Source organism: Cygnus atratus, chromosome 7, assembly GCF_013377495.2.
Source record: "Cygnus atratus isolate AKBS03 ecotype Queensland, Australia chromosome 7, CAtr_DNAZoo_HiC_assembly, whole genome shotgun sequence".
Classification (NCBI taxonomy): Eukaryota; Metazoa; Chordata; class Aves; order Anseriformes; family Anatidae; genus Cygnus; species Cygnus atratus.
Window position 1 is genome coordinate 4,937,125 of NC_066368.1, and position 21,639 is coordinate 4,958,763.

At 43.9% G+C, this 21,639-nt stretch overlaps 1 protein-coding gene across 5 annotated transcripts in view; it reads right to left on the reverse strand.

Annotated features, from left to right (window-relative positions):
* PLEKHA1 (pleckstrin homology domain containing A1) overlaps positions 1-16,911 on the reverse strand; it is a 33,086-nt gene extending 16,175 nt beyond the window's left edge. For 2 of the 5 annotated variants that reach the window (XM_035547822.2, XM_035547821.2), the window contains exons 1-3: positions 16,738-16,884; positions 3,416-3,576; positions 1,455-1,511 (exon numbers count right to left, since the gene is read on the reverse strand). In XM_035547822.2, coding sequence (XP_035403715.1) covers positions 1,455-1,511; positions 3,416-3,556 — 198 coding nt within the window. In that variant the 5' untranslated portion in view covers positions 3,557-3,576; positions 16,738-16,884. Of the gene's footprint in view, positions 1-1,454; positions 1,512-3,415; positions 3,577-8,666; positions 8,898-16,737 lie in introns of those variants that run through there. The other 3 variants (XM_035547819.2, XM_035547820.2, XM_035547823.2) reach the window with 3 other exon arrangements.
* Between the last annotated feature and the right edge of the window lie 4,728 nt (positions 16,912-21,639).

Genomic DNA, 21,639 nt, shown 5'->3' on the forward strand with positions numbered 1-21,639 from the left:
GGCAGCTTAAGCCATATGTTCCTATGCCTTAAGTTTAAGGATTCATTACCTTCCTAATTAAGGGAAAAATCTCAGACAAAACATTGAAAATCTGTGAACATAACACTTCTGCTTTCATTTTGAACTTCCATCCCTCAACTGAGCTAAAAATTCAAGGACGTTTTAGTACTGTCAAGGGCATCAGGTATCTTTTGGCTCATTACCATAATAGCAGCTACTTTTCTTCAGAGATTCTCTAAACCACTGGGATGCTGGGGAAGGAGGGGCAAAGGAGAGAGGCACTGCTATTTTCACATTACAGAGCACCTCTGCTGAGGAGGGAAGAGAAGGCTAAGCAGTCTCTCGCTTCAAAATCGTTCCTTGGCCAGAAACCAAGGACACATACTACATAACTAGAAGAACTACGCAAAGTTAGACACGTGGAAGAGGACTCATGAGTAGCCTTTGTCATACTATTCAATGTGACACAGGGCTGGGCACGAAGATATTGTCTAGCAAAGCCAGTTTCAGCAGTCCTGACTCACCCTGCAGCTGAATGTGTTTTATTCAATGGCCCAAATGCCAGCACAACCACACTGTCACAGTCTGGTGGAGCCTCAGCACAGAAGGCACACTGAGCTGCCAGCCGAGGTGCCCAAAGGCACACAGGTGCCTTTGTGCCACCCTTGTGCCCATTAGAAGTGAGATACAAGATTTCTTAAGATGACAAATGCGAGGTTTTGGTCAAAGTAGTGTGAGAAAGAAATGAGGAAGGACCTGAGCACATCAGGCATTTCTGTACTCATTATACTACTAGCATCACTGATGTCTTTACAAGAATAAAAAAATACAGAATGGAAGATGGGGAGATGAAGCATGAGAACAAAAGAGCTGATACAAAGAAAAGGTGATAAAAGCAGAAAGGCAAGAGAAGGTCAATTGGTTTTCTCTACTTATTTGTCAATGCAGTATCTGCTGCAAGTTTAACCACAGAGACTTAGTTCTCCATTTTCCTTTAGATGTATTTGGAACTGAATGTACAGAGAGTATAAAGAACTAAGTATTTTCTATAAATTTCTCTGCACTATTAAAAGTCATTCTTATTTACAAACTAGCACTCCCAATGACTTACATTTCACTCCATAAATGCCCTATCTTTTCTCCAAGACTAACTGAAATGCAAATGCTCATAAAGAACTGAAGCATACAGTTCAGAAATATTAATTCTATGCAGTAATCAGCTGCCCTTTCAACTCAGAAAACAAACCTATACAACACAGTTGCCTGCTTTGACTTTAATCTGGTACTACTTGAGCATTTGTAACACTTCACTAAAATTCAGGAAGAGCACACAAGCAAAAAGCTTCCCATGTCCTACATAAGAGGCAGTTAAAATTGTCCAAAGTTAAAGCATTTATAAGCATCACTTAGCAGTTACCACCAATATTTAGCAATCAGTGCCTTACATATCTTACCTTTGAAATATAAGTAAGTTTAATGACTCCAACAGGTGGAGACCCAGAGGGAAGATTCTGAAACAAATCAATGTTACAAGGTGAAACTGAGTTATTCTCATTCACATTCAGTGTTTACGCACAAAAAACAAATTCAATTTGACAAACAAAAACAAAGCCCTGTGAGTTTTTATAGACAATACACAATGTATGCTTGCAACAGGATCTAAACTCCTTGTTTATTATACACACATCTGTTAATCAACTAAAAACAGAAAGACTGCTAGAAACAATGCAAGTAGTAATTGTTTCAGAAGTTTATGTATTTTACTAGAGGAAAAAGAATTCTTGCAGGTCTGCATCCAGGAAATCCGGAAAGAATACTTTTTCCTCAACAGATGTTGGCGTCTTATGTATTTTGACCTGGGCAGGCGGAAGGGACACGAAGTGACACTCATCTATGTCACATACTTCAAAGACCGCCTCACATATTTTCTAAAACATTAAAAACAGACTCTGATTTTTTAATATTAAAGTTACTGGCCAGAAAGCAAGGACGCATTCTATATAACTAGAAGAACTATGCAAAGTTAAACAAGGTAAAAGGGAAAGACCATGATACTTCCTAAAGTTGCAGGCAAGTTTGCATTTTACAGATTTACATATTTACAATCCAAATAGGATTCGTCTGTTGTTTTTACATCACAATGCTGACTTAACAGCATTGATTCTTTGAACAGCTGAAGTGATTTTCACAGATACAAATAGAGCAACTCTATCAGGAACAAAAAGCCCAATGAATTTCTGCATACAACATAGACTCATCCTATATCAAGGGCTGCATCACTTTAAGGATTAAGAAAGGTCTCCACAAAGTGGCTCCAACTGCAACTTCTGCAGCACCTCAAGTTTTTACCCACATCCTAGATATATCACAGGAGAAGCTGAAAAAAGGAATTGCTTCTTTTCACTTGTCGTGATAAAACATTTGAAATATCTCCTTATTTCCAGAAATTATTTTTTTCTCCTCAGTAAGAACTTCCGAATGATTTGGTCACGTCACATTCATTAAGCCTTTTCCCCCCCCCCCCCCCCCACTTGTTTCTCTGAACACTGGGCTTCTATTGCATTTTAACTTGTTCTTCCTGACAGAATGGTATCCTTCTGGCAGACTGCTGTCAGCTGACCTAGATCCTGTGCTGTCACTGCTTCAGTACCCAAACCCTAAGGGACTATCTGCTCTCCCCTACGCCACAAAACACCAATGCGTGTACATTGTGAAAGTAACTTAGATGAAGGATGCTCTCAGTCATGATGAATAAAAGATTTCCTCCTTCATATAGCATTCACGTTACAACACAATTGCAAGCATCACTAGAATTTGCTTTTCAGTGACTCATTCTGTTGAGGTAAGGTAACAAAGAGCTAACTGACCCAAGCAGTGCAAGGAAAGCTACAGAACTTCCACATGGGCTTAAAGGTGAAATAAAAGACCTGTGTAGTGAAGCTAGTATGTGATTTGGCTCACCTGGTTACACAGTACAGTACTACCTAGTATCTGCGAGAACCTGCAATGCACATTCAAGACACTTGAGAGGAAAAAATGTAGTAACATACCATGCTAGAAAACTAGTAACTGATTCAAGTGCAGTATCAAATTCCAGTTCCCATCTGATCCCCAATTCTCCTGTCAATACTTAGATTCCCGTACACTGGCAACTCACTGATATTCAAGTTGGTTTTATGTTTTACTGTAAACTGCAAGTAGTAGTGTTTTAATCAGAACATGAATCATGTTTTTCTTTAAAAGGCTGCACATATCTAAGAATACTGATTTACATGATTTCACCTTTTTAAAAAAAAAAAGTTCCCAGGTCCATAAAAATAATACTAAACCCCCTCTTCAGATTTTTAACAAGTTTACTGAAGAAAAAAAGTTGAAATTGACAGAGGCCAAACAATTGTTGCCAAGAACATCTCACCTGTGGGTTATCCATGTACCACACCAGACTGTCTTCTCTCGTGTCCAGGATGAAGTACCGCCGCAGAAATTTCCCGCTATTCTCATTTTCTTCAATATCTAGGAAACCACAGATGCGATTCTGACGATCCACATAAGGCATTTCTGACCCTGAACATCACACTGCAGGACAAAAAGCATACGAGTTACATGAGGTTCCTCATTACGGATCTTACAACTGCTCTGTGCCCACCCACTATTTTTTGAGCAGTTTCTGCTAGCAGCTTAAAGAAGTTTCTACCGAAGAGTAAGTGAAGTATAGCTGTTTCCTCCCACCACCAGCACTGGATTTTTAGACGGGTCATTCTTAGTTCCTTGAAATATGCACTCAGGCTATCTAAGCAATAAATAAAAGAGCACTAAGACTAGTTTTTACAAAAATCACTAAAGAATAATCACAGATTCTCCTTCACAATTTGCACAAAGTTGAGATAATGTTAGGTTTACACTTCCTCCTTTGACATTGCCTTTCATGGTCAAGAAAGGATCTTTGTCAGCAGCTCTACTGTCCAAAATGGTTTTTCACATTTGCTCAAGTAAGTTCAAGAAAAAGGCTTTTTAAAAACACTGTTCACATTTCTCTTTTCTCATACAAAAAAAAAAAAAAAACACACTTCATGGCTAGCAATGGTATAAACAGACAACTTTTCATCCTCACGCATTATGCAGTAAAAAAGTAAAAATGACCCTGTGTGCAGCAGAGACACGAACACATTTGCTAGTCCAAAAGTAAAATTCTCAATATCCACGTGGGGCTAAGTTTGAGGGTCATGGGTTAGGGTTTTTTTTGTTTGTTTTTAAAGAATCTGTACTGCCGACCACTTACTCCCATTTCGCCTGCTTTGCCTTTTATGGCTCCATTTTTCTTCCCTCTTTGCTTTTTTATCTTAAGGGACAGTTGTTTTACCTTAAGAGACAGCTCTAAAACCAGAAGTAAATTCCCATACTAATACAAAAAAGCCAATAAGCCAACATTTAAATAATAAAATCAGGCTGATGCCAATCTTTACTAGAGCAGGACTGTAACAATTCAGTCGTCTTTACATTTTGCTAAAAATAAATCAAATGCCACACACCCAAAAATATTAACTCAAGACATAAAAGGTTTAAGCACTTCAGACCCTTTTCATAAAATCTTTCAGCTTCCTCGGTGTAATATGAAAGTTTAATAGTTATTGAAATTTACTTTTATTATTTCCTTAATTTTATTTAAATAGTTATATGCACACATAACGAGGCAGACACTCGATAACTATCTGTACACAGCTATTGAGATACCACAGTAGAACATGACACACTGTTAAATACATTTTGAAGCGTTCATTTTTGGCAGATACACACTTCAGCACGTACTTCTTTCTGGGCATCAGATATACAAGTATGCAGATATCTGCTTGCACTTACTTGCCTGTGCTTTGTATCACCAGTTAGAATTTGACTACAATTCAAGTTTTGCTTCAAGAATTTGAGAAATCATTTTGTGTTGTCACGATTCCAACACAAGACTAGAACGATTTCTATTAACCACTTCTAAGTCCAATAACTCAACCTTGAGGTAACCAACCTTTTTCGTACCCAACAAACACCACACAAATCTCCTGGTGCCAGTTCAAGTCCGAAACGCAGCCCTCAGGGACCCGGCCTAACAAACCCCATTCAGCGGCACTGGCAAAAACCTATAGAGACCACAGCTTCAGAGCAATGACAAGCTACTAAAAATCGTGTGTGTATTAGAATGCAATTTAAAACTAAAGTCTCATGCATTTTTGTGTAAAACCAGGTCAGCACACTTGTTGGAGATGCAAGATATTTTCTACATGGCTGCAGGGACACGAAATGGGTATAAGCCTTCTACTGAGCCCTGCCTGATTTGTTCTTTCCACCTTCATAAGGTAAAGGAGTCTCCACATTTAAGGTATGCGATGATGGTTCAAAACTTCAAAGGCAAGGGTTTGATCTTTAAGAAAGTAAAAAGATTTACTGAGGTGATTAAGTTCTCTTAGTGTGTGCTCACCATTTCAATAGCACAGACCTAAGCCAAGCTCTGTAAGTGAGTGCTGCTTGTAACTAGCAAACCCAAACACTTGAGCACTCTCAAGACAATGTCATAACAGTAACTAGCACTCAGTAGTAATTCCCCCACTGGCTCTTGGGAACACTTCACGCTGGAGTAACATCTTCATCCCATAAACACCCCCCACATGCCTGTAGCTGGGGCAGGCTGAAGGGTGGCTGCCCTCTATTCTTCACCTCTACGCTGGCTGAACTTGGCACCACACTGTTTTAACTTCAATCAATTTTAAAATTGTCATTTACCAGCGTTGTCCTAAATTGTCCTCAACACGGAGCGCTTCTGGGACTCGATTTCAGCTTGCTATAAAGCGTTTCTGAAGCCCAGAAAAGCCCTGTGCCTATAAAAAGCAGCTGCTGGTGGCTGGTTTCCTGTTTGAGCAGGCTGATGCTGCCTCCTCCGCAGATGTGAAGAAAATGAAACAAGGAAAACTTGTTTCTGAGACAAGACACAAATTGATTAAAAACCACCAAATAAAACCAACTGAGTTTTCAAAGCCCCTCTCCCCTGGGGGAGGACTTGCGTTTGAGAAAAGCTTTAAGGAAAAGCGAGTGCAGCGTTCAAACGCTCCTCCGTGAGCACAGGGTTAGGGGCAGCTGAACTGCAATGCTTGGCTTGTTCCAGGACACAGACAAAAATCAGCAGCTCTTATTCGTCAATAAATCAATTTCCACAGGGGGAAAAAATTCATACAGATTTTCCGTCTCAAAGTGCTAACAGCTGATTTCTTGTCTACAAAATATTATTTCTATTCTTTTATCCTCTGATGAAAACACAGGGTAAGTGACCAGTTAATTTTAAAAGCTGGTTATATAACGGATGTTTTCTTCAGATTAGTTCGAAATTCTTCATAGGATTACTGAAGCCTACCAGACTGACACTAAAAAACCCTCAAGCTATGTTATAAACTTGTAATGAAACGTAAAATCACGCAACTGCTCTCCAGTTTTAAAGCACTGCTTCCATCATACCACACCTTGGCAGGAATCCACTGCAGATTAATACCAATTCTATTCAGCTTTCATTAAAGAACCATAATCTGCTAGTGCATGTAAAAATCAATTTATGCCTTTCTCCCAGGTACTAAAGCATCTGAACACGCCTGACAACGAAGGCAGAACTGCCCCACGACTAATACTGACGTTAGTGATACCCAGCCAGGCGTCCTGCACACGAAGGCCACCAAGCTAACAACTCCCTAGAACTTGAAATTAAAGCTGCTCCTCACAACGTGGATGCAATGTAACAGATATCATTTACTGTTTGTGAAGTTGTTATTTCAGGGGGCTATAAAACTGAAGTTTCCAAGTCTTTGTACATTTTACAGCTCTTGGTTACATGCACACAGTTATTTTCTGCGGCATGGAGCAGTGTTAAGAATTCTTTGCCAACTTTTACAATCTAATCCTATAAAAAGACTGAGCTCTTGAAGTAAAAAGCTGGAGGTATCAGCCCTGCAACAGACTGCATACCACCTCATTTTCTTTTGCCTTCCCTCCCTGGAGGGAGAGGCAACGTGGGGCGATGACACAGTGCTGCTTCTGAAAAAAATCCCTGCAGCCCCTGGTTTCTGCCATAACCCACCAGAAGCTGAAATATTTTTCAAAACCCATTTTCTGAATTCTCTCATATATAGGAATTCAAAAAAACCTCACCTCTAAGCTCCTCACTTTGAGGGCTGCGTTACAATCCAAACAGGACGTCTCACTTATTTTTGTAGCCTTACATCCCTTTTTCCAGCAGCAGAGTACTAATTTAAGGAGGTACATGCCTCGGCCCAACTTCTGTCGGATTTCCCCTCTCACCACTCTTTTCCTCCGTACACCAGCATTCCTCAATATTTATACCACAGCTGACGGTTGCCTGGCCTCCTGGGCACCACAAAACAAGTCACCGATCACCTTCTCGCAGCCTGCAGCTGTAAGCGCACAATGACACGACTAGAACCTGAAGAGGCATGAGGCATCTCGTTTCTCCATTTATAACCGACTGTTTAAGCTCTCCTACGCTAATTTCTATTTTTAGTCTCATGCCAACACCTGCTCTGGCGTTTACCTCTGTTACAGATCAGTGGCTTCCTCCATACTCCAAGTACAAAGTCTATACGAGACTACGAAAGCGGCGTGCAAGGTAGCATCTCAATAGCTCCATCCCGCCTTTTATAGCTAACGCTTAATTTACACAACGGGCATAAAAAACAGATCTGCTGGCTCACTGCAGGCAGGGGAACTCGGTATGAACGAAGGGAACATGCAACAGGTTTTGTACTATCCATATGAAAGTTGGACTGAAAAATCAAGCAAGACGGGCACTGGTCCCTAATGCCTTTTAGGTTTATTCTACATGTATTTTCCCTGAACTTTGTGTGTGTATATATATATAATTTTTATTATTTATTTAACTTAGACTAACATTTAAACTTCCTGCTCTGCTAGCATTTAAAAATTCAATCCAAAGTTCAAAACACCACAGAACACTTTTAGATTATTGTACCGGGCCAGGCTGGGACGGAGTTAAGACAACTGAGAAAAATGCACGACTACTTACTCACCTCTATGACATGATGAACAACATCCATAAAAGCAGGTTGATAAACACAACACGATGCCCGGAGTCATGCCTGCAGCTCCTCCCCACGGCTCCAGCTGGCAGAGGGAAGGCAGCGGCACCCCCAGCCCCTCGGGGGGCTGCTCTTCCCTGTGGCCTTGGGGACAGCTCGGTCACTGGGTGCCCTCAGCAGTTACTGAGAGCCTCCTGCTGTAATTCAGCAGCTCTCCAGTTGGTTTTATTTGTTACTGACCATTTACTGGCTTCCCAAGGGAAAGGATGAGTTCAGACTGTCCTGCTTACGCCCTGAAAGGCACAGCAATGAAAGCTCTCCTTCTTGCCTACCTACAGGGCAATAAAGGGGCAAACCCTGAGACAACCAGAGGCTCTTCTGAGCCGAAAACAAATCATGTTAATCCTCCAGTACAGTTGTTCAAACTTCTTAATTTTCAGCCCCCTGAAGAGCTTTCCAGCGGGGCACTGAACGCTGTATAGATAACTTAAGTCCAGAGACAACTTCTCTCTCATCTTTCCCAGACCCCTTGAAGTCCCCATTTTCTTAAGCAACCAAAACACGACAGGAAAAAAAGCTAACCCGAGAGCTGCAGAGATGACCTGGGCACCACTCCAGTGATAATTCAGGACTGGCTGTTTCCCCAAGATGCTTCACCGTCCCATTTCTCTCCCAGAGGGCACGGCAGCCATGGAGTGCTTCGGGTCAGCAGATGACAAGACTGACTTGCTAGACAGATACGAAGCCATCAGCAGCATGCTGCAGATGAGAACTGGAAGCCGCCAGGATATGCTGACCCCTAAATTTAGATTTCTTCTCTAATGTGGTTTAAAAAGGAAAAAAAAAAAAAAAAAGCAGCTGCAAAGGGCAGTATTTACTTGCAAGGAAGTTCTTAAACATATGAAGCCAGTCTTCAAAATACGAAACTAAAAAAAAAAAGCACCAGCAGGCTCTGTTATCCCCGACCACACTAGGAGGCACGTCAAGCAGCACGGCGCTCCCCCAGCACCTCTCCAGCTCCCAACCAAGCCGCAACGCAGAAGCGTCACCATTCGCGCTGGTGACTCACCCCCGAAACACAGCAGCCTTATCTCACACTTGGCCTTACTCCGCCATCGCTGGCTTCGGAACACATCTGATCCGCTGTCCTCCAGGAAGACTTGTTAGATCGGGATTAAAACTATTCCCTCCTCTTCCGGTAGGCCTCAAGTCAAGTGACCGTAATTGTATTCCACACCAGCTACAACTTAACACCCACAGGACACAGAACAGCGCGTGGAAAGCAGCGCTGCAGTGGCAGTAACTGCTGCAGGGACACGCAGCGAACGTCGTGGCCACGCCACCTCCCCGTGCTCTCATGGCTGGGCCTGCTGGCAGCCAGCCCCGCCGGCCTCTTGGCTCCCAGGCAGAGACGTGGCCACGCAGCCGGCTCTTCACCTGCGGGTTACATGGCAGCAGCATCACCTCTGTCTCGGTAAAGCCTTCAGTGTGTTCTCAGGAAAACGTCCTGATGTTCCTCGACTCCGCCATCCACGATTCCTAAGGGTGATGTACGAGATCCACGGCGGACCAGGCTGATGCTGCCTGCAACGTTCCTGCGGGAGTTTCTACAAGTGAGGTTTCACGCTCTTAATTTAACCCCTTGCCTCCATTTTGAGGTATTTGTATCCCAAAGCCCTGGGTGTGGTGTTGCAGAAAAAAAAAAGGGAAGGCGCAGCAGAGGATGCAGAACTCCTGCCCACCACTGACCTCTCGAGAGCCAGAACAAAACCCCAGCAGCTCACCTAACGGCACTCGCCTCTCTACAACGAGCATTTTAAGAGGAAGCATCCCATGACACGAGGCCACAAGATGAACTCTCAAAATGCATCTATACTTTAGGGGTGAGGACTAATCTAGAAAGCAATAAAATAAAAATCAGTCAAAAGAATACGATCACGAGTGCAAGGTTTTCAGAGAGCCAGGAGCGCAGTTTTTATCACTTCATATTGACACGAGGTAATACAGAGTTACTCAAAGCGAGATAACCAGAGAGAAGTAGAACAGGAAAAGAAAATACAGCTGTGCTAGCTTCAACGTGGTGTGCTGAAAGCACTGAGGAGTAGAAGCCGGAGGGAAGCTGAGGAGTATTGTAATATTAAAAGATGACCTCTTACACACAGATCCAAAGGCAGGTTTCAGATTCAAATGCAAGCACATCACACTCAGCCTAGCGCCATTAAACTCCACGCGTAAGGCACTAGAGCCAGCTCCTGAGAGCTGGGTGTCTGCAGCCTGGGATTTCACATTACACACACCTACCGGCCTGTAACATGCTGTGCGTCTACATGAGCACAGGATTAAAGCAACATTTGCAACTTTTGTCTACAAAAAGATCATAACAAGGCATGTAAGCCTATTTTTAACACTTGCGGCCAACTGCAAAGTCTAACAAGAACTGTGTGAGTAACTGTTGCTGTGCTGCACTTCAAGTATCACATAATGAAAGGAACACCATCAATGAATATTTGGGTTGATTTTTTTTAAATGCAAAAGGATTTAATGAAACCAAAACACTGTAAGCAAGTAACTAATTATCAAATCAAACTCGATTTTATAGACAACTTCAATGCAGAATCAAAATGCAACGGTTCACCCACATTAAAACTTTCAGGATGAAAAATTGTTGCCATCGAGACTTCACCTGGCTTATTTTATTGTTCTGGGGCTCCACCACGCTCAGCTCGTGGTGTAAGGCACTGCGGGGGCAGCACCCTGGCCTCCGAAGGCTGGGGGACTCCCCCAGCACCCAGCTTACTTACCGAGTCACGGCAGCACTGCAGCGGTTGGGACTAATCTCCGGCATCTTCAGCAAGAGCAAGTTCAGCGAGAGCTCTTTAGTTAGAAGAAGGCTTTGTCTGCCTCCTGCAAGCGAGCCAACGCTCATTTACAGAAGACATGCCAGATCCTGTTTACCATGGAAGCTTAATTTTCTCTTCTGACCATCAAATGGCAAAGTTTTCAGGTCACTGCCTTCCTTTTTTTTTTTTTTTTTGAATACTTCTTAAATCAAAGAAAACCCCACTCTTGATAAGAGTCTCCTCTGTCATAAGCAGAAACCCCATAAAATAAAAGCTGCTCTGCTATGACCGTGCAGCCATTGTGCTACAAAACCTAACGCTTCACTTGGAGCACAAACTTCGCTGTAACTTATCCCACACAATTCTTTTCAAGCATCCTTCCTCCTTGGAAGCCAGCCGTGAGCCTACAGAGCTGCCCTCACGTCAGGCACAGCCCATGCCCGCTTGCTGAATTCCCCCCTCACCTTCTGCATGCGCAAAAAGAGGCGAATGCTGGTTTGCTGCACGCTTGTCCTGCGCTGACACCGGTGTTTCTCATAGCAGCAGGTACGATGCCTGTGGAAGACGACAACACTCCACCCACAGAGCGATCCCGATGCCAGCAGGAAGCCACCGGGCTCCTGGCACCTTGCAGGATTGCCCCGTGACCTGTGCACGGCAAGACGGAAATGCTCCAAAGCAGCACAAATCCTGCGTATGTGCAACGACATGCCTGTGACTTACCGTGAGCAGTCAGCACTGCTTTTCAACTCCTGTACTGCAGCCTTCCCCCAGGAAAGGGAACAAATGGATTTCACAAAGAAATCCTGCTCTTTCAATCCCCCCAAAATAAAAACTGAGCACCAACACAAACTGGGAAGACTGTATAAATAAAGGAGCTACAGCACTTACAACGAGCTTCATACAGCCCAAGCCTGAAGTTGTGAACGGCAGAACACGTCTGAAGCAAGAGCACTGCTACCAAACTTTACAGCGCTAGCACACGAAGCCTACAAGCTAAAGAAACAAACTTGCCAGGTGAATTATTAGTGCAGGCTAAGTTCTCATCCCTTATCAAAATCCTCCCTAAAGAGTTAACCAATACATTACCAACTTGCTTTGAAGCGCAGCGTTGGGAGGACTGCTCACTCCGGTAACAAGCCTGACATGTAACTGTCTTAGCACTTAGAGGAGCGCTTAATGAAGGCACCAGTCTGAACACGTTCAAACATCTCCTTGGACATGGCACGTAAATGCGATGGGGACCAAAGCACCCCCAGCGAGCATACGCAAAATAATTACATACTAAGGTAATGAATTTATCACAGCTCTGTCGGTATGGGGGCTGTTCCTGGGGGCGCAGGCTCTCAGCAAGGAGAACTCACGTTTGCAAAGCTTGGTAAGCGAGGTCTCGTCTGCACTTTCAGTTTACAACAGCGACAAGACCGTTTCATATTTCCACCTGAAGAACCGTAAATCCAAAGCGCTTTTAGCTCCATAAAGTCACCAAAGACAGCGCTGCGTAGGAGTGGCTGCAAATTATCCCCCACCCCGGGTGGGGCGGGGTACAGACGCTGATCCTCTCTCATTCTCTTCCACCTGAAAGTCGATAAATCAAACACAACTTCAGGCGCTCTGCCCACCGTGCCAGCAGGAACTAATAAACCACACCGGTAGCTGAAACGTTCAGAGGTAATGCCTGCCTAGAACAAAAGCCATTTCCCAAAGAGACCAGCTGAGAGAGGTGCAGGGAAGCTTTGCCAGCGTTCCTCGAGCAGCAGGATCACACCAGGAAAACTTGGCCCGGTTCCTTCAGGTTTTTAAGCATTGCTTTTATATTTTATTTTTTAATAGGCAGAACGATGCAGCGCTCCTCAAAGCCTTAACAACCTGCTTTCTGTCTTTTACACTGACCTGACAGGTTTCCAGTTGAAAACCTTTTCCCCCCCTGACTCTACCTCTGCAGCAGAGGAGCCAGGTGCCCCACAGGTCCCGAGGTGCCCGCCACGTCCCCGCAGCACCCAGCACCTCTCCGCAGCATCAGTGCGAGCGGGGGGCAGAGGAGCAGCCTGGCCCAGGCCACACAGGCAGCTTCTGGCAAGGCGCTGAGCTGAACCTGTTCCCCAAGTCCCGGAGCGGCAGCCTCCCCACCGAACCACCTTTCTTCTCCATACAACACCTGAAACTATTCAGATTTTTCGAGGCGAAGGCATATGTTCAAACCTGAAAGCTGTTTAAACTGGTGAATGCCACAAATGTCTACCAGACCTGCACCTCCCTGCCTGCGCAGATAACATCTCTCAGAGTAAGTGGCTCATACAGTTCTGCACCAGAAAGCTTAATAAGTTCCTTCTCCAAGATTAAAGAAACACCTACACATTCTAGATGCTTCGCTGAGTCCCTGGAGGGAGAAAACGCTGCTCAGTGCTGAGACAATGAACCAAGCTTCCTTCCTTACCAGTAACAAAACCCTGCTGCTGTACCTAGCACCAACAGGAAGGTGTTATTTATAAAATAGAGCCAGACGCGAGTATCGGAGTGTTTCAGGGTTAGGCCACTGCATGGAACAAGCCGACCTCTGACCTACAGATTCACAAAGCCCTCATTTCAGAGAGCAGACTAAGAGCAGAATGCCTTTTTTTTCTTTTTTTTTTTTTTTTAAATAGCCCAGCCATCTCTTTCCACCCAACTCATTTCAGTCATTTTATGCATTAACACAGAACTTTTAAACCTGAACTTCGATTTCTTTTTCCAACCTCTTCAGCACACACTTCTTTATTATCACTTTTTAAAGAAGCCACATTACCTTCGTGTAAGGTAAGCTCACTGGAATCTTGATACTTAGGTTCCTTGTGTGACTTTCTAAAGCACCGAGAGCAGCGTTTATGGCCACGTCTTGCTGCATTTCAATTCAAAATGAGAAAACCACACACATGCTTCTTGCTTCCTAGTGACATCTGCATTACTTACTCCATTTTGTAAAAATGTTATATGCCAAATCCGGTTACCTAAGTTCACGTACATTGGCACTGAAGCAAGTTACTGCCCTCTACGTTCATGCAACTGTACAACTGCACAAAGGTTTACTTGGCTCAAAATCCCAGCGAGCATTTTCTGAGGATGTTTTCCATTGCTCCAAATTATCGGGGAACAAAATGAATTGCAAGAAAGATGCGTGCCCCTGCATCGCAAGCTGTTGTTCAGACAAACACTGCCGTACAGCTGCTCACAAAGTGCCCAGCACCACACACACGCAAGGGAACTTCACACTTTTAGCACGTTCCCACTTTCCCATGCTTCTGGCTTGCTGCATTTTGAAGCGACTACATGCGGTATGATAGGTGTCAGCTCGAGTAACCAGAACCATTTAGCAATAATGGCATTGATGGAATTCTGAACCTACTAAAATAGATTAAGGATTTTGCAGGCCTGGCATTCTGGGCCGTGTCCAATACTGCATTGGAGACTGTATTACAAGCAGAGATCGCTTTAGAGAAGTGATAAGCACTTTAGAAAAAACTTCAGGGCATTACTAAAATCTGCTACAGTCAATAACGCCCAACTTGTGCGCTTCCTCTCTTCTACGTTAACATTCTGACATACAGACAGCCTTTATTAGTCCTGGGGTATGACTTCCTTGTCTTCTGAAGCACGGCTGCTTGGAAAAACCAAGGCCATCTCTTGCACCTGGGTTTTCCCCCTGCGTGTACACACCTTTATACCCCACATGCGCGCCTGTCTTCTCTCTATCGCTCGGCTACTGCTCCTGAGGAAGAACAAATACAGAGGGAGAGGAGGAAGAAGTAAAAAAGCATTAAGATGTTTCCTATTTTGCTTATATACTACTTCTTCTTTTATAGATTCTCTGATTTAGATGAAAGCATCTGTTCTTCCAAAACCCTTAAACACCGCGATCTACCTGTTAGTCATCTACTGCACATCTTTTATTTCCACCTCTGAAACGCATAAACGCACAGATATACAACAGAAGATTGTCCAACTCTAGTTATCTAACACCGGAGCTTCAGAAAACAGACTCCATCTTCACAGCTAACTCAAAATCAAGTTTTCCTGCAGTAACAAACCAAAATAGCAACGCTGAGTAACTGTGAGCAAAGAGATTCACAAAATCTTACTCTTTACACAAAGCTATCCCCAGCAGCCCAGCACTCACTGCTCCCAAGCCGAGTGCCAGCTCTATCAGAGCACACAAACACAGTACCCTCCCGTGAGTTATCACTCTCTGCAATATCAGTGCTCTTTATCCCCGAATTACAAGGCTCTCCTCCAAACATCATCAAGGCTAAGAACCTCTCTCTACTAAGACAGACTTCAGCCCACTTCCTAATGCTTACTGATGTGACAAACAGGAAAACAGGACTGTCACGCCTCCCTGCTTTAGAAACCTGACAGAGACTTAGGTATTGCTACTTGCTACAGCAAGTACCAGGAACAGGACACAAAACTGCAGGGGCCTAAAAGGCAAGTCCAAGGCAAGTTGCAAATTCACTGCTAAGACTTACTAGAACACAGTGAATTCCTGTGAATTTATCCAACACGGTGCTTCCCAAGAAGGATTAAACTCAGAGAAAGAGCTCTTCCCATAGATAACTGCACTACTCAATTTGCTTGGAAGTTGCACCTGTAACTCACTTGCGAAATAAACCGATACAAGTCTTCAAACTTTGTAACAACTTTTCAATCAAAAGTAGAAAAAAAATCCTTAAAAATACAGCACAGTAAAGACAGACAGAAAGAGTAACTCATCATACATCAGCCAGCCGGAGATGCCAGACGCAGCTCCATCTCAGTGAAGGCTGCGCTTGTGCTGCATCATACCAAATGCAGCCTAACTATGTAAAAAGGAAGCGGATGAAAAAAAAAAAAAAAAGAAAAACCCTGCTGGATTCCACAGCACAAAGCTACTCTGACACCTCACAGCGCCACACCGTACAATCAAACATGGCTCTCTGTCCTGGTACCACGTATGGGGCTGGGTAACAGGACGAGAACAGAAACTGCATCTCCACAGGCCTGATGGCCTTCTGTCAGCACAGTAAGCAGTTTGTCAGAAAGCGACAAAAAAGCTTATGCCGTTCGGACCACTGCATGCATAGATGGCTAGAGACCTCTTCAAAAGCACCGTGCATTCGTAAGGTGAGATGGAGAAACCTAAATCAATCTAAAAATGTAAGAAGTTATTCTCCCTCTCAGCTTTACTCAGATAAATAAGAGCGTTTTCTACGTAACTAAAAGCTATATAACTCCTCTTTTCCCCACTCGAAGATAAACCGCTCAATGTTTGATCATTTCAACTACCATGCTTAGCCAGCCGATGGAAATTAAAACATAATTATTTTTTTTTAAAAAGCAGGCTCGAAACCAAAGCGCGCACCCCGAAGAGCGCACGCCGTCCCCCTGAAGCCACGGGGCGAACACTTCACCCAGCAACCTGCCGCCTCCCGCCTGCACCAAGGACACCTCGGGGGGCTGCGGGACGAAGCCAGCGGGGTCAGCCACGCACCTGGGGAACCTCAGGCTGCAGACACAAGAAAAATTACAGCCCGAAGCCCACTTGCAGCCCCTCACCCCTTTCAGGGACACGCTCCCTAATGGCAACGGGACCGGCCGCTCACCTCCGGGCCGTGCCAGCAGGCGGCGAGCCCCCCCGCCGCGCTCCCCCCGAGGCGGTGCCCTCCAGGCCCTAATTAACAAGTAATTAAACCGCACCGGGAGCGCGGACAGCCCAGGCCCGGCGCGGCCCCGCACAAAGGCCGGGGGAAAGGGGGAAGCCCAAGGACGCGCCTCCCGCGGGGCCCGGTGCCGGCACTCACAGGAGCCCCGCGAGGAGCCGAGGCGGGCCGCGGGGGGTCGGGGTCCGGCTCCGGGTCCCGCTCCGCTCCGCTCCCGGTCCCGTCCCGGCGCCGCTCCGGACCCCGCCGCGCTCCCGGTCCCTGGCGGCGCTGCGCGGCCCCGCCCGGCCCCGGCCCCGGCCCCGGCCCCGCCCCGCCGCGCGCAAGCGCCGCAGCCCCGCCGCGGGGCGCTGCTGGGGGTTGTAGTGAGGGGGGCGGGCGGGGAGGTGCCGCCCCGCTCGGCAGGGCCTCACGGGAGGTGTAGTCCCACGCCGTGTGCTGCCTGGGGGTTGGGGGGGGGCCGAAATGGCCGTGGTTGGGGGGGGGTGGTGGTTTTAGGGGTGGTAATTAAATAAATGCAGGGGCATCCTCCTCACAAACGGCAGTACTGTAGTCAGTGGACCTGAACGACCACAGCATTGTGGAGCTGGCACTGACAGGGCCACGGTGCCCACGGGAAGGTGCGAGCACCAAATTCCCCAGCACCACGAGGCCCACACACTGATCCAGGGCACTTCACAAAGTGATGTCGTGCTTGCTACAAGGCCACTCGGTGTGCAGCACCGACGGGGAAGTTGCTTCTTCCTGTGACATTACCAACATTCCCATGTGACTTTACCAAAATTTTTACATGACTTTACTGAAATTTCCATGTGACTTTACCGACATCTCCCCGTGACATTACTGACATTTCCCCATGACATTACCAACATTTCCCTGTGACATTACCAACATTTCATGGTGCCCACACCTGAGGGCCAGATCCTCAGAGCCAGCCACAAAGAGCTACCCAAACCGTAGATAAAGAGCAGCTGAGTTCAGTTTAAGAAATGGATTTGGCAGTGTAGCAAATAGCAAAAGATTTGGTTTCCTTCATTTTCTCCACACTCTTTAGTTTAGTTCATACGGCAACTACATGCTCTTTTCAAATATAGTTGGCAAGAAAGAGTACTGTCACAGTTTAGTACTGTAAATACTTCTTGTAAAGTCTTTCAAGGGGCAGTGAATACAATCTTCTGTCCCATTAAAAAGGGAAGGATTTGTACAATAACTGTGTACAGTAATTGCAGCAACACAGCAGGGTGATGCAGTGCTTTTGTCCAGCCCTGTGGCCAGCAGCACACATTGATCTGAACCCCACGGGTACACTGCCGCCACGTGACACAGAGCAGCAGTGGTTACAATGCTACAAACGATGCTGCAGCCATTTTGTCTGTGGGGAATTGAGACAGGGAATATGCAAGTCATCGGTGTTGAACACAATGGTGGTGTGACCTGGAGAGCTGCACTGTGGACTGCAGCCTGCTTTGGACAGGTTCTGTGGGAGTCTGGGAGTTATGGCTCTAAAATTCATGCCAATTTCAGGTCTATGTACCAGCCATACACAGGAGAAAGCATAAACTATGAGCCATTACACAAATACATGTTTTACTGCTTATAGTAATTTCCTGCCTTTTTTTTTTTTTTGACATGCAATTACTCTGATTTTAACATTAATTTTAATGGAGAGGGGCCAGTAGAAAAGAATTAATTGTTTGGGCATGTGGGGTTCCTCCACTCCATTTCTCCTCTTACAGAAGGCTTGTCAGTTCAGATGCTACCTCAAAGCCTTTTTGAAGCCATCAGCCACTATTTTCCTAGTGGCACATCACAATTTCCAGTAATGATATTTAACCAATCTGAATGGGAATCTATTTCTGTTTTAAGCACATACTAAATTTATACTAAAATTTTTAGTGCTTTCCAAAATAGTAATATTTTTTTTTCCTAGCTCAAAGCAGTGATATCTCCAAAAATAGAATTCATTTGAACTCGGTTCTTGCATGTAAATACATCTTTGTTTCAAGCTGGCATTTAACAACTGTACTTTACAGTGAAACAAAAGCTGTAATCAGAGTACAACAATAAAAGCTGAAGTCAGCTACAAACAATGCTTTACAATTCCCTTGGCAACTTTTTCCTATCAAATCATTGATAGGTCACACACTCTGCAGCTGCACGAGCCAGAATCTTTTCAATCTGTACTCCATTCACAATTATTCATACTTTTTTTTTTTTGATGATTTTCACTTGACAGTGTTCTACTGGAGTTAATACAAGACAATTGACAGTAGCCAGCACAATGCCGTCCCTCCCCCGCTTTGGTCCTGATTTGGCATTTCTGCTCCTGACAAAATGACCGTGATTGTGGCAACTCACTAAAGGACTCCAGGATGTAGCCTGCCATTGCACTGTGCATGGAAAAGCTGTTTGCAAAAATGATGTGCTGGTTTTGCAAGCAAACAGCCAAAGTGATTAAAAGCTGTTTCGTAACGCATGCAGAGGGTGGTCAAATGACAACTGTGTGGCATTCTGCAGTCTGATGCACGTCTGATACACCTTCACTTTCAAGTACTCTCTACAGCCTCCACAACAGGGTTTGAATAACAATGCGTTGTGATAGCAAGACTTAAGAAAGGAAAAAACATGATTTCATTTAAAAGAGGAATACATTGTATTGGAGTCTGGTAGCAAACCTCGTATTTTAGATTACCATATTTTCCATCATGGAAGATGACTGCAGTTTTACTTTTGAGAAGGTCCAATTTATCCGATATTTGCAATTTAGTGAGGAGAAAATGATGTAAATAAAGAAATATCTTTGCATAAGAAGAGATACAAAGTGTTAAAAATAGCCAAATGCCCTCTGTTAAGTGACACAGTTCACAAAAGTTTTGGAATATGCATGTGGAGAACCAAGAGATGAAGAGCTCAACCACTGCTCGGCACGAGATGGAAAAGTCAGTTGTCAGCTATGCCCATCCCTCTGTACCCAGCATACGTCTACACCTTATGTGTACGGAAACCTAAATGTAGTCATCTCTAATTCCTCTATTTAAAGCAAAACCTCCTTCGTGTGGAGGCTGGTGACGGCTGCAATGTTATGACATTGTACTGTATGCAGCTGGTACATAGGTGACTTAAAGCTCGGCTGTGCTCAGTGACTCAGAGGCAATTCAATATTTTTAATCCTTTCTATTAAGTGTCTTAGTGTAACAACTGAAAGAAATTGTAGTGACGAATAGGTAAACTTCAGCTATGAAGTGATTAGATCACTCAGATATATTCCCATTCTTCTGAAATACAAAGTACATGTGCAAAGATTACAAAGGACAGAATCTATTTTTTACCTACCCTGCAATTTGTAGAAAATTGCAAGAATAAAGTCTGCACTGGCTTATGCCCTATGCAATGCCGTTGGCTTCAATTTAGAGGTTGGCTCAGAGCCCAGTATATTCCAGCAGAAGTATAAGACAGGCACTTATTTCCTCTCCGTTGTCTCTATTCATACTTTTCAAAAGCTGTCAGGTATTCTCACAACAATCTTCATGCCTGTGAAAATGAAAAAAATAAAAATAGTTGCTTGTGATTCTCATCATTGAAATGCAGAGAGTAAGAGAGTTCGGACATAAATTCCTTTTGGGATTTCAGTTACTCAAAATATAGTGTGTAATAAGTAATGTTTGTTTGGTGACTTATGGAATTATGCACCTATAGGAATAAGTGCAAGGAGTGATAGAAAAAGAACTGTATGAAATTTTGTTTTCTAACCTCACTGTTTTTACATGCTTGAAGTTCCTTTATTTGAAATGTAGCTTTGCCACGCTCCTTTCCTATTTTTCAAGGTGGAGTATTACATTCCTAAGCCCCACTCTTCATCATTTGTCTTGGAAGGAGAGTTGCCAGGTAAGGGGCTGCTCTTTCTACTCCTTCTGTTCTTTTTTTTAAAATAATATTTCCTTGAGTCAGCCCACCATTATAAGTTGACCACCCCTGATTTGTAGGCATTTATTCTTGATAAAGAAGGTGTGTTATCTCTGTGTGTTATACTCTATGGGCAAAGCAGGGCGAAGAGCCTTAAACCAAGAGCCATTCTCTAGTGCCTAGCAAATAGCTTCAAACATGACACTTGGGGAAAGTTTCATTCAAGTCAAACAGATGTGTTCTCATAGACATCAAAATAGGAAGGCTCATCTAAAGACTCCTTTCCACTTTTACTCTAGGACAGTTTTTACAAGACTAAAGGAATTACAGCTTTCAGTGAAAGTTTCCAGAACGTCTCATTCTGGTATTGCAGGGCTTTTAGTGCCATTTAGTTCGAGTCAGGCTGATCGTGAGTGAGATCAGTCAGAGAGAATGAGGGAATCCTCACGCATGGCCCAGCCTGCTGGTTGCAGGCACAGCCCTAAAAATCCCGTCTTTACCCGAGTGAACCCCAACCTGTGACACTACTATTGAAGGGCTGTATAAATTCTGAAATCAAATAAAAGTCAACCTGCTGTCAGAACAGTAAAATAATGCTTAAGGGGCCCACTGTTCTATACTGTGCTTCTGTTTTAAAAATTAAGAAACTATTTTATTTATATAATTTTCTATATATTTTTATTTAATTTACACAGCTGCCCCATATAATCATTTTGTGATATTGGTATTTAACTATAATGCAGTGTACTGTTCTTCGAATTTGAAGTGTTTATTTCACAAGGTATGGAAACTTCCAGTAGAAAATGGATGTACAACAGTAAAATCAAAAGGAATAATAGGTATATACATTTACATAGATACGTAGATACACATATAAATATGCATATCACATGTGTGCATCTTGCATAATTAAACAGAAATATTCAACAATTCCAAAATATCAAAATTCTTAACTTTTCTCATTGTATTTTCATGATGGATAATTTTATCCAGCAGAGGAAGTTCATCAACTTTACAAACACACAGAAATAAAGAACTGTGAACAAAACCTCACTTCACTGCTATAAAGAAATTATTCTGCCTTAGACAAAACGTTTTTGTTAAAACTAACAGTTATGTTACAGTGGAAAACAGGAAAAA